General features: G+C 47.1%; 1 protein-coding gene across 1 annotated transcript in view; it reads left to right on the top strand.

The window, feature by feature from the left end:
* ITPKC (inositol-trisphosphate 3-kinase C) overlaps window positions 1–12,525 on the top strand; it is a 21,883-nt gene extending 9,358 nt beyond the window's left edge. The window contains exons 3-7 of the mRNA XM_006871409.1: window positions 4,944–5,157; window positions 6,489–6,693; window positions 9,602–9,703; window positions 10,673–10,744; window positions 12,322–12,525. Coding sequence (XP_006871471.1) covers window positions 4,944–5,157; window positions 6,489–6,693; window positions 9,602–9,703; window positions 10,673–10,744; window positions 12,322–12,525 — 797 coding nt within the window. The remainder of the gene's footprint in view (window positions 1–4,943; window positions 5,158–6,488; window positions 6,694–9,601; window positions 9,704–10,672; window positions 10,745–12,321) is intronic.
* The last annotated feature ends 558 nt before the right edge of the window (window positions 12,526–13,083 follow it).

Here is a 13,083-nt window from a genome sequence, read left to right as displayed (position 1 = left end):
GTTGGTTGAGTACCTACTATGTGCTAGGCATTGTCTGTGCCAGACACACTGTGCTGGGTCCTAAGGGAAAACCATTATGTTGTTGTTGTTATGTGCCGTGGAGTTGGTTCCAACTCATAGTGACCCTGTACAGGGTTTCTGAGGCTGTAAATCTTTGCGGGAGCAGAAAGCCTCATCTTTCTCTCACAGAATGGCCGGTAGTTTCAAACTGCTGACCTTGAAGTTAGCAGCCTGACTCATAACCACTACGCTACCAGAACTCCTTCAGCATATATAAATGCTTGATCATGTAAGCCCATCATTTCTCTTTTACCCACAGCTTAGCATAGTGGCCAGAACTATGTTGTTAAATACTGTCCAGCTGGCTTCGACTTATAGTGAACCTGTATAGGGTTTCCAAAGAACAGTTAGTGAGTTTGAACCACTGACCTTGCTGTCCAGTGCATTATCCCACAGCACCATACCAGGACTCCAATAAATAGCTCCGTTTCTCCTCTTAGGCAGCCTGACAGAAGTTTCTGCCATAGTCTCATGAAGCTGGCTTGACTCGTTGTTGTTAAGTGCCATTGAGTTGGTTCTAACTCAAAGTGACCCTGTACAGGGTATCCAAGGAGTGGCTGGTGGCTTTGAACTACCAACCTCGTAGGTTCCCAGTAAATGGTATCTAACTTCCCCCCAAGGAGCTTTGGTGGTACTGTGTTACACATTGGGTTGTTAGCCAACCTCAAGGTCAGCACTTCAAACCCACCAGCAGACAGAGAGAAAGATGAGGTTTCCTGCTCCCATAAATATTGACAGTCTAGGAAACCCTCTCCAGGGTCGTTCTGAGTCAGAATAGACTTGATGAGTTTGGGTTTTGGATTTTGGTGCCTGATACAAGGTAAGAAAGAATACACACAGATAGAGTTCGGTCCTCACAGTAACTCCAGAAGGGAGATAGAATTTTCCATTTTCCAGATGAAGACATGGAGACTCAAAGATTGAAGGGATTTGTCTGAGGGCCTAGGGCTGACGAGGGGCAGCCTGACTCCAGAGCTGGCTCCTAAACACTGTGTTCTCTTGCTGTTGAGCAATATCTCCCAGGCAGCTCAAACCTTCTTTTTAAAAGGAATCTGACAAGAAAACAGGAAGAATGATACAAACCAGGCGTTTGTTCTGTCTCAGGACTTCTGGTCACTCAGCATTTCTAATAAAGCTCCTGTTATTCCACGACGAAGCATTGTTGTATAGCGTAGGGACCCATAAGGGAGACATTAGACATAGGACCTGGGTTCCAATCCCTCCTTTTCTACTTCCTGGCTGTGTGACTGAGAGCGAGTAACTTGACCCCTCTGTACCTTGGTATTCTTCGCTGTACAATGGGGATAATAGCAGTTGGGTTAGAATCTATAACCTGGTAGATACAAAGTGCTCAGATCAGCACAGCTTTGCTTAGTGCTGTTGTCCTCTTGTCCAGACCCCCTGAGGTAGAATTGACTCTGAGTCCCATTTTCCAGATGAAGAAAATTGAGGCTCAGAGAAGTGGAATTACTTGTATTGAGTCATACAGCCCGTGAGTGGCAGGCTTGGGATTTGGACCCAGATCTGACTCCAAACCCCACCCACTGACTCACTATCTATCCCAGGAGCTGATTTCTAAAGGAGAACTCAGATGTTATTACTTAAGGAAATGACTGATGACCTTTTAGAAGATTTAATGACAAAAGTAGAAATGCTAACTGAAATCTTTTTTTTTTTTTAAATGCATAGCTAAGAAAGGAAGGTCACCCATAGGGGTCAAAAAAACGGAAGAACACTGGAAAGCAGAGTGGGAAGCTGATATCAGAACTTCTGTGGGGGTGCTGTCTAGTGTTGACAAGCAGGGCTTGACCCACTGCCTCCATCCCGTGTGGGCGCCACAATAGTGCTGCGTAGCAAACCACCTCGTCCCCGCCCCCACAGTGCCTTAAAGTACCAGTCATTGATTCTGGCTCAGACATCTGTGAGTTGCCTGGGGTCAGTTGCCCCAGGCTGGACTTGGCTTCAGGCAGAGTAGTGGGTCTCTCATCCTAGATGGATCAGTGGCCCATTCAAGCAGGGGCAGAAATACAAAAGGGCAATCCCACCACTCAGGTCCTGGTCAATGAGATGCTAATATCTCATTGGCCAAAGCAAGTCATATGACTCATCCTTAGTTTCGAGGGGGGAAGTGGACGGAATATTTGCCCTGGGTTGGCAAGTAACTTTCTCTCTTCTGGATCTTGGCTTCCTCATCAGTAACACTGGAAAATCATTCAAGGGGGCTTCAAGGAGCTTGTGGGAGAAGTGGAATGAAAAGAAAATGGAACTTTTTCATGAACTTTTTGAAGCCTGCCTTGCATACTTCTATGGGCAGGATGTACCAAGGACTAGAGACAATATGTATTGGGGGGTTGGAAAGCTAAGGTTCAGTGAAAAGATAGACCAGACCAGGGGTCAGCAAACTTGTTTTGTGTAAGAGTATATAAATGAGGGGGTATCAACGCATTTGTCAAAAAATTGGGCTTAAAAGAGAATGGAATTTTTTCACAAACTTTGTGAAGCGTCTTGTAAAATAAATAAATCAGCATACATCTCTGTTGCACATTGACTGGTATTGCAGCATAAAAGTAGCCATGTTGTTGTTGAATACCGTTAGGTCGGTTCCTATGCATAGTGACCCTGTGTTGGGTTTCCGAGGAGCAGCTGGTAAGCTTGAACCACCAATCTTGCAGTTAGAAATAGGCAAGTACGTGAGCATGTCTGTGTTCCAATAAAACTTTATTTACAAAAACAAGCAATGGGTTGAACTAAAGAAACTGTGCCCTTCAGGAAAGGAAAACAATATTTACAAAAACAAGCAATGGGTTGAACTAAAGAAACTGTGCCCTTCAGGAAAGGAAAACAATCGGGGAAGTTGTCTGGTTCATCCTTAGATCTGAGTTGGAAAGGTCAAGGTGCCCACTGAGACTGTGTAAACAGCCTGCTGTCTGTATGTGTAGTAATAACTCTATCTGTGTTGCCTTTGTCTCTCTGTTAAACAACAACAAAAACCCCTCAAACCTTGTTGTTGTTAAGTGCCATTGAGTTGGTTCCAACTCAGTGACCCTGTATAGAGTTTCCAAGAAGCAGGTGGTGGGCTTGAACCACCAACCTTGCCATTCAAATGACTTTGCAGTCTAGCGCATTAGCCCACAGCGCCACACCAAAACTTACTAGTGGTTAAAAAAGCCCATTTAGTAGGAGGAAACACTATTGTATCCTCATGGGTTTTCACGTCAGGAACTGAAACAGAGCCCAGTAGGGGGAGCTTGTTTCTGCATTGTGAAAATTGGGAAGACAGCTTGACGGCTGGGAGCTGGAGACCCCCGAAACACACACACACTCTCCCTCACCCCTCGATTATGGCCCTTACTCTTCAGGTCTGGAACTGAACTCACCCTTCATTTTCAGCCAAACAATAGACAGGTTTAGAAGGGAAGCAGGAACCCTTTAGAATAACCAACCATTCGAGATCAAAGGGCAGCATTTACCCAAGGACAAAGTTCAAAGGTAGGAAAGAAGAAATGGAAATAGGAAAGAAAGGGGGGAAATAGGAGAAGTGATGTTACATTGCAATCAAGTGACAGGAAACACGATGTGTAAGAATTTTTGAATGGAAAACTGATTTGTTCTGTAAACCTTTACCCAATTCACAATCAAAAGTTTGAAAAAAAAAAAAGAAGGCTAGGAGCTGGCAATTTTTGTTGTTGTTGTTAAGTGCCATCGAGTCGGTTCCGACCCATAGCGACCCTGTACAGGGTTTCCTAGGGTGTAAATCTTTACAGGAGTAGAAAGCCTCATCTTTCTCCCGCGGAACAGCTGGTAGTTTCAAACCGCTGACCTTAAGGTTCACAGCCCAATTCGTAACCACAACGCTACCAGAGCTCCTTTTTAGAGGTTCATTAATTTGCAGGCCTGATCATGGCTGTTGATTGGGCCTCAGCTGAGGCTTCTAGCTGGAGAGCTTACTTGTAGCTTCTCCACGTAGCTGCTTTGGCTTCCTCACAGTATAGGGACTATAGAATAGTCCGTTTCCTACCTGACAGCTCAGGTAAGTGTCTCTGCCCATAAGGCAGGAGGAACATCTCCTTTTATCACCTAGACTCTGAAGTCTCACAAACTCACTTTGGCTATAGTCTTCCAGGTTCAGGTTGGCAGGAAATAGATTCCACTTCTTGATGTTGTTGTTATGTGACGTGGAGTCGGTTCCGACTCATAGCGACCCTGCATTAGGGTTTCCAAGGCTGTACATCTTTACAGGAGCAGAAAGCTTCATCTTTCTCCCATGGGGCAGCTGGTAGTTTCGAACTGATGACTCTGAGGTTCACAGCCCGATTTGTAACCACTACGCTACCAGAGCTCCTTACTTCTTGATGAGGGATGGCAAAAATCTAGAAAGGCATGGAGGACATCTAGAAAATTCTAGAAAGGCATGGTGGCCATCTTTGGAAACTATGATCTGAAAATACAATATGCCACAATAAGAATTTGGAATTTGAATCCGCACTATTTGTAGAGTTGGTCAAGGAAACCTCCAATTTAGAAATTAATTCAAATAGACCCCAGTTGTTAACACAGGGAACTCCAAGCAGAGGCTATTGCAAACCTGCTCTAAAGAGTCAAGCTCTCACTGTATTCAGATCTTACAAAATTCCCATCGATGACCATGAGCGCACAATCCAAAATTACAGATCAAATAGGGACACAACCTGCTGTGAACAGAACTTGTTTTAAACAACGGACAGAAGAAATAGGTCCTTCCCTCCCTGGCCTTGGCCACGATCTTAAGAGGTGCTAGAGACAGCATCATAGAAGGGGCAGGAAAGATGATGGGGGCCAAGGCCTAATGTATATAGGGAGACAGAAGGATTCTCTTTCTGACCCAGTTTCTGACCCTCCCATAGGAAACTTCCAGGCAGGAGAGGATGGTCGGATTCTAAAACGTTTCTGTCAGTGTGAGCAGCGCAGCTTGGAACAGCTGATGTGTGACCCTCTGCGGCCTTTCGTGCCGGCCTACTATGGTATCGTGGAGCAGGACGGTCAGACTTTCAACCAAATGGAAGATCTCCTGGCAGACTTCGAGGGCCCCTCCATCATGGACTGCAAGATGGGCATCAGGTGGGGGTAGGGGTTTTGCTGGGGGCAGGAGTGGAGGGACCAGGGTGGGCAGTCTTTAAGAAAGTGCCAACATACATTTCCACCAGCAAGAGTATACAAGTTCCAATTGTTCCATATTCTTGCCTACACTTAGTATTATCTGTTTTTAAAAAGTTAACCATTCTAATGGGTGTATGGTGGTGGTGTGCTGTGGAGTTGGTTCCAACAAATAGTGACCCTGTATAGGATTTTTCAGGTTGTAAATCTTTACGGGAGCAGAAAGCCTCATCTTTTTCCTGTGGAACCGCTGGTAGTTTTGAACTGCTGACCATGAGATTAGCAGCCCAACTCATAATCACTACCAGAGCATGTTGTTGTTGCTGTTAAGTCCCATCGAGTCGGTTCCGACTCACGGCGACCCTGTATAGGGTTTCCGAGGAGCAGCTGGTGAGCTTGAACCCCCAACCTTGCAGTTCAAATGGCTTTGCAGTCTGGCGCATTCACCCACAGCGCCACACCAGAACTCCGGAGCAAAGTAATATCTAATTGTGGTTTACGTTTTATTTCATCCTTTTCGTATGTTAATTGTCTCTTTGGAAATTCTTTCTTGAGTCTTTTGCCCATTTTTTTATTGAACTGTCTTTTTGATTTGCACTCCCTTGTATATTCTGGATACAGGTCCTTTGTTGGGTATATATATGATGGGGCTTCAAAGAGTTTGTGGAAAAATGGGATTAAAAGATAATTTTTTTCCCAAGAACTTTTAAATCCCCCTTAGCTATATACTTTCCCTCTGCTCTACAATTTCACACTCTTAACAGTGTCCTTTGCTAAACAAGTTACCTTTTTTTAAAAAAGTGTTTTTAATTTAGCGCAGTTTGATTTCTTTCTTTTAATTTATGAGTAGTCTTTTTTGTCTTCGCCTACTCTAAGATCACAAATACACTGTTTTCTTCTAGAAGTTCTGTTAATGTTCACATTGGGTTCTGCAGTTCATCCAGAATGAATTTTTTGTGTATGGTGTGAGATAGAGGTCAAGGTTCATTTTATTTCCATATGGATAATCCAGTTGACTCAGAACCAGTTAATGACATAGCTTCCTTTACCCCACTAAATAGCAGTGTGTTTCTTAACATAAATTGGATCATTGTACATGTGTCTGTTTGTGGATTCTGTTCTGTCCTACTGATGTATTGGCCTATTTTGAAACCCTACACAGGGTCACTGTGAGTCAGAACTCACTCCATGGCAATGTGTGGATGGGTACCAATATTACACTGTAGCTTTACAATATGTCTTGGAGTCTTCTTTGTTCTTCATGATTTCACTCGTCACATCCTCTGTGCCCCCAGAACCTACCTGGAGGAGGAGTTGGTGAAGGCACGAGAACGGCCCCGGCCCCGGAAGGACATGTATGAGAAGATGGTGGCTGTGGACCCCGGGGCCCCCACTGCTGAGGAGCACGCCCAGGGTGCTGTGACCAAACCCCGCTACATGCAGTGGAGAGAAACCATGAGTTCCACTTCCACTCTGGGCTTCCGGATCGAAGGCATCAAGGTGAGAGCCTTTTGCTAGAGGGCTTGGAGCTAGAACGGAGACAGAGCTTCTCCAGCATAACATGGGTGTCAGGGCGGCCTGGAGAGATGTGAGATCTGGAAAAGGTGGGAGATTGCACAAGGTGGAAAGACAAGGTCCCACTTCTCCCTTCCTCCATGTCCTCAGAGACCAGGTTTGTTTATCCATCAACCTGAGCGTCTCTGACTCCCTCTTCTCTGCTTTTTGTCTTCGTCTGCTGAGGCTCCTGCCCTGGCTGTCCTTACACTGCTGTCTCACCACCTCTGACCCATCGTCCAGCACAGCAGCTGAGGGAGGGGATCTTTACGGAGGAAGATTCTTTTTTTCATGCCTTTTAGTCAATTACATTTTTTTTTTAAATAGGGTTTTTTTTTTTTTTAATGTTTTATTGTGAATTATCTGATAGTTTACATGGGAGAGCATTAGTTTTACATAGTCAATTACATTTTGAACTGGTATTCTCATGAGCGCCTGTGTGATGCCGACAGTTATGCACAAAGCAGCTCCTGGTGTGGTGCTGTGGGTTATTGCACTGGACTGCAAGGTTGGTTTCAACTGCAAGGTCGATGGTTCAAGTTCACCAGCTGCTCCTTGGAAACCTTATTCAGAGTTGCTATGAATTGGAACCAACTCTATGGCACTTAACAACCACCACCACCACCAAAGGTTGGTGTTCATAAGTCACCTAGAGGTATCTCTCAAGAAAGGCCTAGAGCATCACACAGCCAACCAAACGCCAAAATAATATAAAAAAAGTTGTTGTTGTTAGGTGCCATCAAGTTGGTACCAACCCATAGTGATCCTATGCACAGCAGAATGAAACACTTGCCCGATCTTGGGCCAACCTAACCACTGTTGCCACGCTTGAGTCCATCGATGCTGCCACTTGGCTAATCCGTCTCGCTGGGGGTCTTCCTCTTTTTCTCTGACCCTCCACCTTACCAAACATGATGTCCTGCTCCAGCGACTGGTCCCTCCTGACAATATGTCCGAAGTATGAGAGACAAAGTCTGGCCATCCTGGCCTCCAAGGAGCACTCTGGCTGTACTTCTTCCAAAATGGATCTATTGGTTCTTTTGGCAGTCCATGGCACTTTCAATATTCTCCTCCAACACCATAACTCAAAGACATCAATTCTTCTACGGTCTTCCTTATTCACTGTCCAGCTTTCGCATGCATATGAGGTTATTGAAAATATCCATGCACAAAATCTCTCTCCCAATCCTACTGTTCTTCACATTCATCCCCACAACCCATTGTCTACTCATTCTTACTCATTTTTGATACTTATAATTAACTTGTTTTTGGTATTTCTTTCTGCAAATAGGACTTCAAAGTTCATGGGAAAAGTCCATTGTCTTTTCACTCCATTTTTCCATGAACGTTTAGAAGCCGCCATGTACAAGTAAATGCAGTCGCAGATCCTGAATTTCCCCTCACTTTCTTACACCAGAGGTGGCAGAGTACATATACTGATGGATAGTTGACTTTTTTCCCAGTAATATCCTGGAGAGTTCTCTGTATCTTTCCATAGAGAGCTCTTTACTCTTTCTTCAAAACTCTCTTCGTGGATATACCACGGTCCCCTATGAATGGACACTTGGTGGCTTCCATATTTTACCATTACAAACAGGGCCTCAATGGCAGAGTTGGTACATGCAATATTTTGCAAGTGAGCAGTTTTAGCTGTAAACTGGATTCACAGAAGCAGCACTGATCATCGGGCTATATAGATGGGCAAACTCTTCTTCCTAGTGTTGTACACTGTGTCCCGCCAGCAATGTAGGAAAGTGACTATTTCCAAAGTCGTGCCTGAGCTAAGTTGCAAATCCATGTTGGTCTCCTGCTCAAGAGCCTTCTGTGGCTCCCTAGTGCCCTCAGGAGGAATTCTAAGGCCTCTAGGACCCTCCAGGGTCTGGCCCCAGCTCTCAGCTCTCTCTTCTTCCTTGTCTATCTTTAGGTCACAGTGAAGTTTATTTTTTAAAACTTCTTATTGTGACTGGAGTGAAGGTTTACAGAGCAGATCATCAGTTTCACATTCAACAAATCATATACTTCATGTCATTACAATGATTGCAATCCCTTCTGTGTACCATCCATCAGTTAACAGTGCTTACCTCTGTTTACATTAACTCTTGCATGCCTCCCAGTATCTTCCACTTAGTTCATCTTCACAGTGAAGTATTTTTATTTCCTTCAAATGGTTATGCTTTCGCCCGCCTCAGGGTTTCTGCACATGCGTCTCCCTGTAATGCTCATCCCCTGGTTGACTCCCAGTCATTTTCCGGTCTCCTTTAAAATGTCACTTCCTCAAGGAAGTCCTCCCGGATTTCCACCCTACTCAATCAGGGAGAGCCCCCTCTCACGTCCTGAGACCTCTCTGTCCACCTTCATCTTCTCTTTCCCTGTGATTCTTTCGTTCACACCTGCCTCCTCCTTCATCTGATCGATCTGTCCTGTTCCCTCCAAGTCCCCAGAGTGGCAGAACAACTTAGGAGGCTTCTCTGAAACATTAATGACATTCTTCTCCTTTATTGAGTGCTTACTGTGTGCCAGGCCTTGTGCTGTGCATCCTCAAGGCCAGCTGTAGGAGGTGGATACTCACACAACTCCCATAGTCCAGAGGAGGAAACTCACACTGAGCTCAGGTTGTCCATCTAGGAAGCAATTCGAAGCCAGATCTCCTTCCCACAGCCAGACTGCCTCTAAGGGACCCATTGCTCAGGAGTGCGACTTAGGGCTGGATTGAGCTGGGTGGGTGGGCTGATTTCCCCGAGACAACAAGCGAGCCAGAGGCAGGGAGGAGTGGGTGGCCTAGGAAGGTTGCTCAGGTTAGGGGTGAGAAGGGAAAGTCTTAACTTACATTACTCCCTCACCCTGTGCCTTGCAGAAAGCCGATGGGACCTGCAACACCAACTTCAAGAAGACACGGGAGTTGGAGCAGGTGACAAAGGTGCTGGAGGACTTTGTGGATGGAGACCTTGGAATCCTGGTAAGAGGTCCCCATACTCTTTCTGCCTGTTAGCTTTCGCTGTGTAACAAACCACCCACCCCTCGACACAGCAGCTTAAAACCACCACCATTTATTATTGCTCCCAAGTTGGTGGTGGGTCTTGGCTCTGGACGGGTTGGCTGAGACAGGCTGACTCTGTTCACACATTTGCAGTTAAATTAGCTGGTGGCTTGGCTGTGGCTGTGGCTGTCTGGTCTCAGTCACCTCAGCTCAGGACTTGGCCAATTCCTCTCCTGACCCAGTAGGCTCACTTGGGCATGTGCTCATTTAGTAAACAAGGATTCAAGAGAGTGAACATAAACGCAAGGCCGAGGTTCAGAATCTTTATTTCTGCCATGTTCTATGAAGGGGGAAAAGTGGAATTAAAAGATAATGGAACTTCCCCCGTGAGCTTTCGGAAGCCCTTTCCTATTGGCTACAGCAATGGCTGAGGCTGGATTAAAAAGCTGCAATACCAATAAGAAACATTGGCTGTTGAGTCCACTCTGATTCCTGGCGACCCCGTGTGTGTCAGAGTAGAACTGTGCTTCCTGGGGTTTGCAGTGGCCGGTATTTCACAAGTAGATCTCCATGCCTTTCTTCCGAGGTACCTGTGGACGAACTTGACCACCAACCTTTTGGTTAGCAGCCGAGTGCGTAAGCATTTGCACCACCCATGCAGGTCAAGCCTAAGCTCTCGTGCTGCTAAGAATTGTGCATCACCGTGTGGTGTATGAAGGGGCTTCAAAAAGTTCATGAAAAGATAACGGAATTTTCCCATGAAAGTTTTGAAGCCCCCACATAACATCTATCTGTCCCACCCTGATACATATCACCCTTTTCCATTTCCCCCTGCCACACCTCATTTCCCATCCTTCCCGGGACCTGTCCATTCCTTTGGGCGATCCCACAGAGGGGAAGGCCCCAGAGTCCCCATGCTAACCAGGAACCCGGCCCTCTCACACACAGAGAAAATACTTGGCACGTCTGGAAGAACTTCGAGAAGCTCTGGAGAACTCCCCTTTCTTCAGGACCCATGAGGTGTGAACCCCGGCCACCATGGGAGCTGTTGGGGGTGGTGGGCTTATTGGGGTCCAAGTGGCACTGCGGGGAACCCATTGACAGAGTCACAGGTCAAGGGTAAAAAAAGGAGGCCCGAGGCTTTGGGGTTTGATTTTAGGGTTGGCAGCAGAGGGGTCTTCCTAGAAGTGGAGCAGTTAGTGTGGCCAGCTCTGCCTCTCCGTGGCTGGCTGACCCGTGGTCTCAGCTTCCTCCTCCCTAACAAGGGAGGCGGCACAGTAGCATTTTCATGCTGACTCGGCTTCGGGAGGTGAGATGACTATCGAGTGATGCTGGGAGTCCAGGAGCATGTCTAACTCCTATTCTGACTTACTGGTCATTTTTTTCTCTGTCTTCCTTGTTGGAGAATTCTTCGTCTCCCTGGGGCTGGCTGAAGGCTTCATCTCTGCCTCATTGCCCTCTCCCCTCTGCACCCCAATACCACTGCCTTTCTGAAAGAACATTGGTCTAGAAGTCAGGCTGACCTGGGTTCAAAAGTGGTCTCAGTCTCCTCATCTGTAGAATGGGGGAAGTGGTATCTGCCTCATGGTCACTGTAAGAGTTAAAGGAGTTAAGGTAGTGAAAGCCTGTAGTGCACCGTTGGTAGGTACTGGCTGGTATTATTATGTGATACCTGTTGCTACCTTTGGACTTTACACAGCACAGAAATGAAGAGGAGGTCTGGGGTCCCCATCTGATCTGTCCTCATGTTTGACTTTGTCTGCCTGGTGACTTTATATTTTCAGAAATAAGTCACCCAGCATTTAGAACCTGAGAGATACTTCCCATCAAAATGGGGACCTTCAGTGTCCCTTGACAGATAGGAGATATGGTGACAACCTGCCTCGTGGCCTGCCCCCCTGCCCAGGAATCCACGATGTCTGGGATACTGGCATTTAAAACCAAGGGAGGGGCTTGCAAACCAAGTTAGATGAGGGGATGGAATTGCTACCAGAACGGCGACTATGGAGGGCACCAAGGCACCCGATGTGCATGTGGCTCACTGCTACTCAGGAGGTCAGTGCTCTCACCACTGTCTCCTCTCTCCAGATGAGAAAACTTGTCCAAGGTCACCAGCAGCGCCCTCTGGGCACTCCCTTCCCACGGGCATCCTTCATCCCCACTGGACTCACTTGGTTTATTCAGGGTCCTATAGACATTTGTGTAAAGCTTAGGATAAGCACTGGACTGTTGACTGTAAGGTCGGCGCTTCATGCCCACCAGCTGTTCTCAGAAGCCCTCTGCAGAGTCGCTAAGAGTCGGAACCGATTTGACAGCACACACCAACATCAATAGACATTTGAGTTCATAGCCCAGCTTCAGAATGGGTAACATTTGCTTGGGCCTGGCACTGTTTACGGTGCTTTATAGCACTAAGTCATACATATAATATGCACAGAGAGCTTTGAGGTCAGGTGACGAAGACGCTGCCACAGAGAGGGTGGACCGCTTACCCAAGGGCACATAGCCAGTGAGTGACAGAGCTGGGATTTGTGCTCTTGGTCCCCCTGATGTGTTGCTGGGAAAAGAACTTGACCTCCTCACCTCTCTCCCTGCAGGTGGTGGGCAGCTCCCTCCTCTTTGTGCACGACCACACCAGCCTGGCCAATGTGTGGATGATTGACTTTGGCAAGACAATGGCCCTGCCTGACCACCAGACACTCAGTCACCGGCTGCCCTGGGCTGAGGGCAACTGTGAGGATGGCTACCTCTGGGGCCTGGACAACATGATCCACCTCCTGCAGGGGCTGACCCAGAGCTGACACACCTGTCCACCGCCACAGCTATTTATTAAATGGTGCCAGTTGGGCCAGAGGAGCCTTAAGATTGGCAGTGGGGCAGTTAGGGATGGGAGAGGTTGTATTGCACACTCCGTCAGACCAACGTGGAAGGTCTGAAGGGCCTTGAAGACCAGGTTAGCACCAGCCTTTTTGTCATCTGGGGGTTGGAAGAACCGGAGAAGGGTGCCTGAAGTTCCTGAGTCTCCCACTGAGTCAACAAAACGGAAACTGGCTGCCAGGTTTCTGAGGGGCTGCTGCCAGATGCCAGGACAAAAACATGCTACACATGTAGGGAACCCAGTGCAGACGTCACAGAGCGTGAGGCTGACTCCAGCCTATAGTCACAGCCTCTCATCAGCCTCCCTGGCTGGAAGCAGTTCCCCAGGTGGCCTGGCATCATGTATGAACAAACGCAGCTCTGCCTCCCTGCCGGGGGAGGTGTGCCAGTCTCTTCTTGAGGGCCGGTCCTGTGATGAGTGACAGGCTCTGAGGAGGGTGTGGCACCACGGGACCATCTGATGGCACTGCCTACAAACCCAT

The sequence above is a fragment of the Chrysochloris asiatica genome, unplaced genomic scaffold (assembly GCF_000296735.1).
Source record: "Chrysochloris asiatica unplaced genomic scaffold, ChrAsi1.0 scaffold00168, whole genome shotgun sequence".
Classification (NCBI taxonomy): domain Eukaryota; kingdom Metazoa; phylum Chordata; class Mammalia; order Afrosoricida; family Chrysochloridae; genus Chrysochloris; species Chrysochloris asiatica.
The sequence above is the reverse complement of the archived record's forward strand: the minus strand, read 5'-3'. Positions and strand labels throughout refer to the sequence as shown.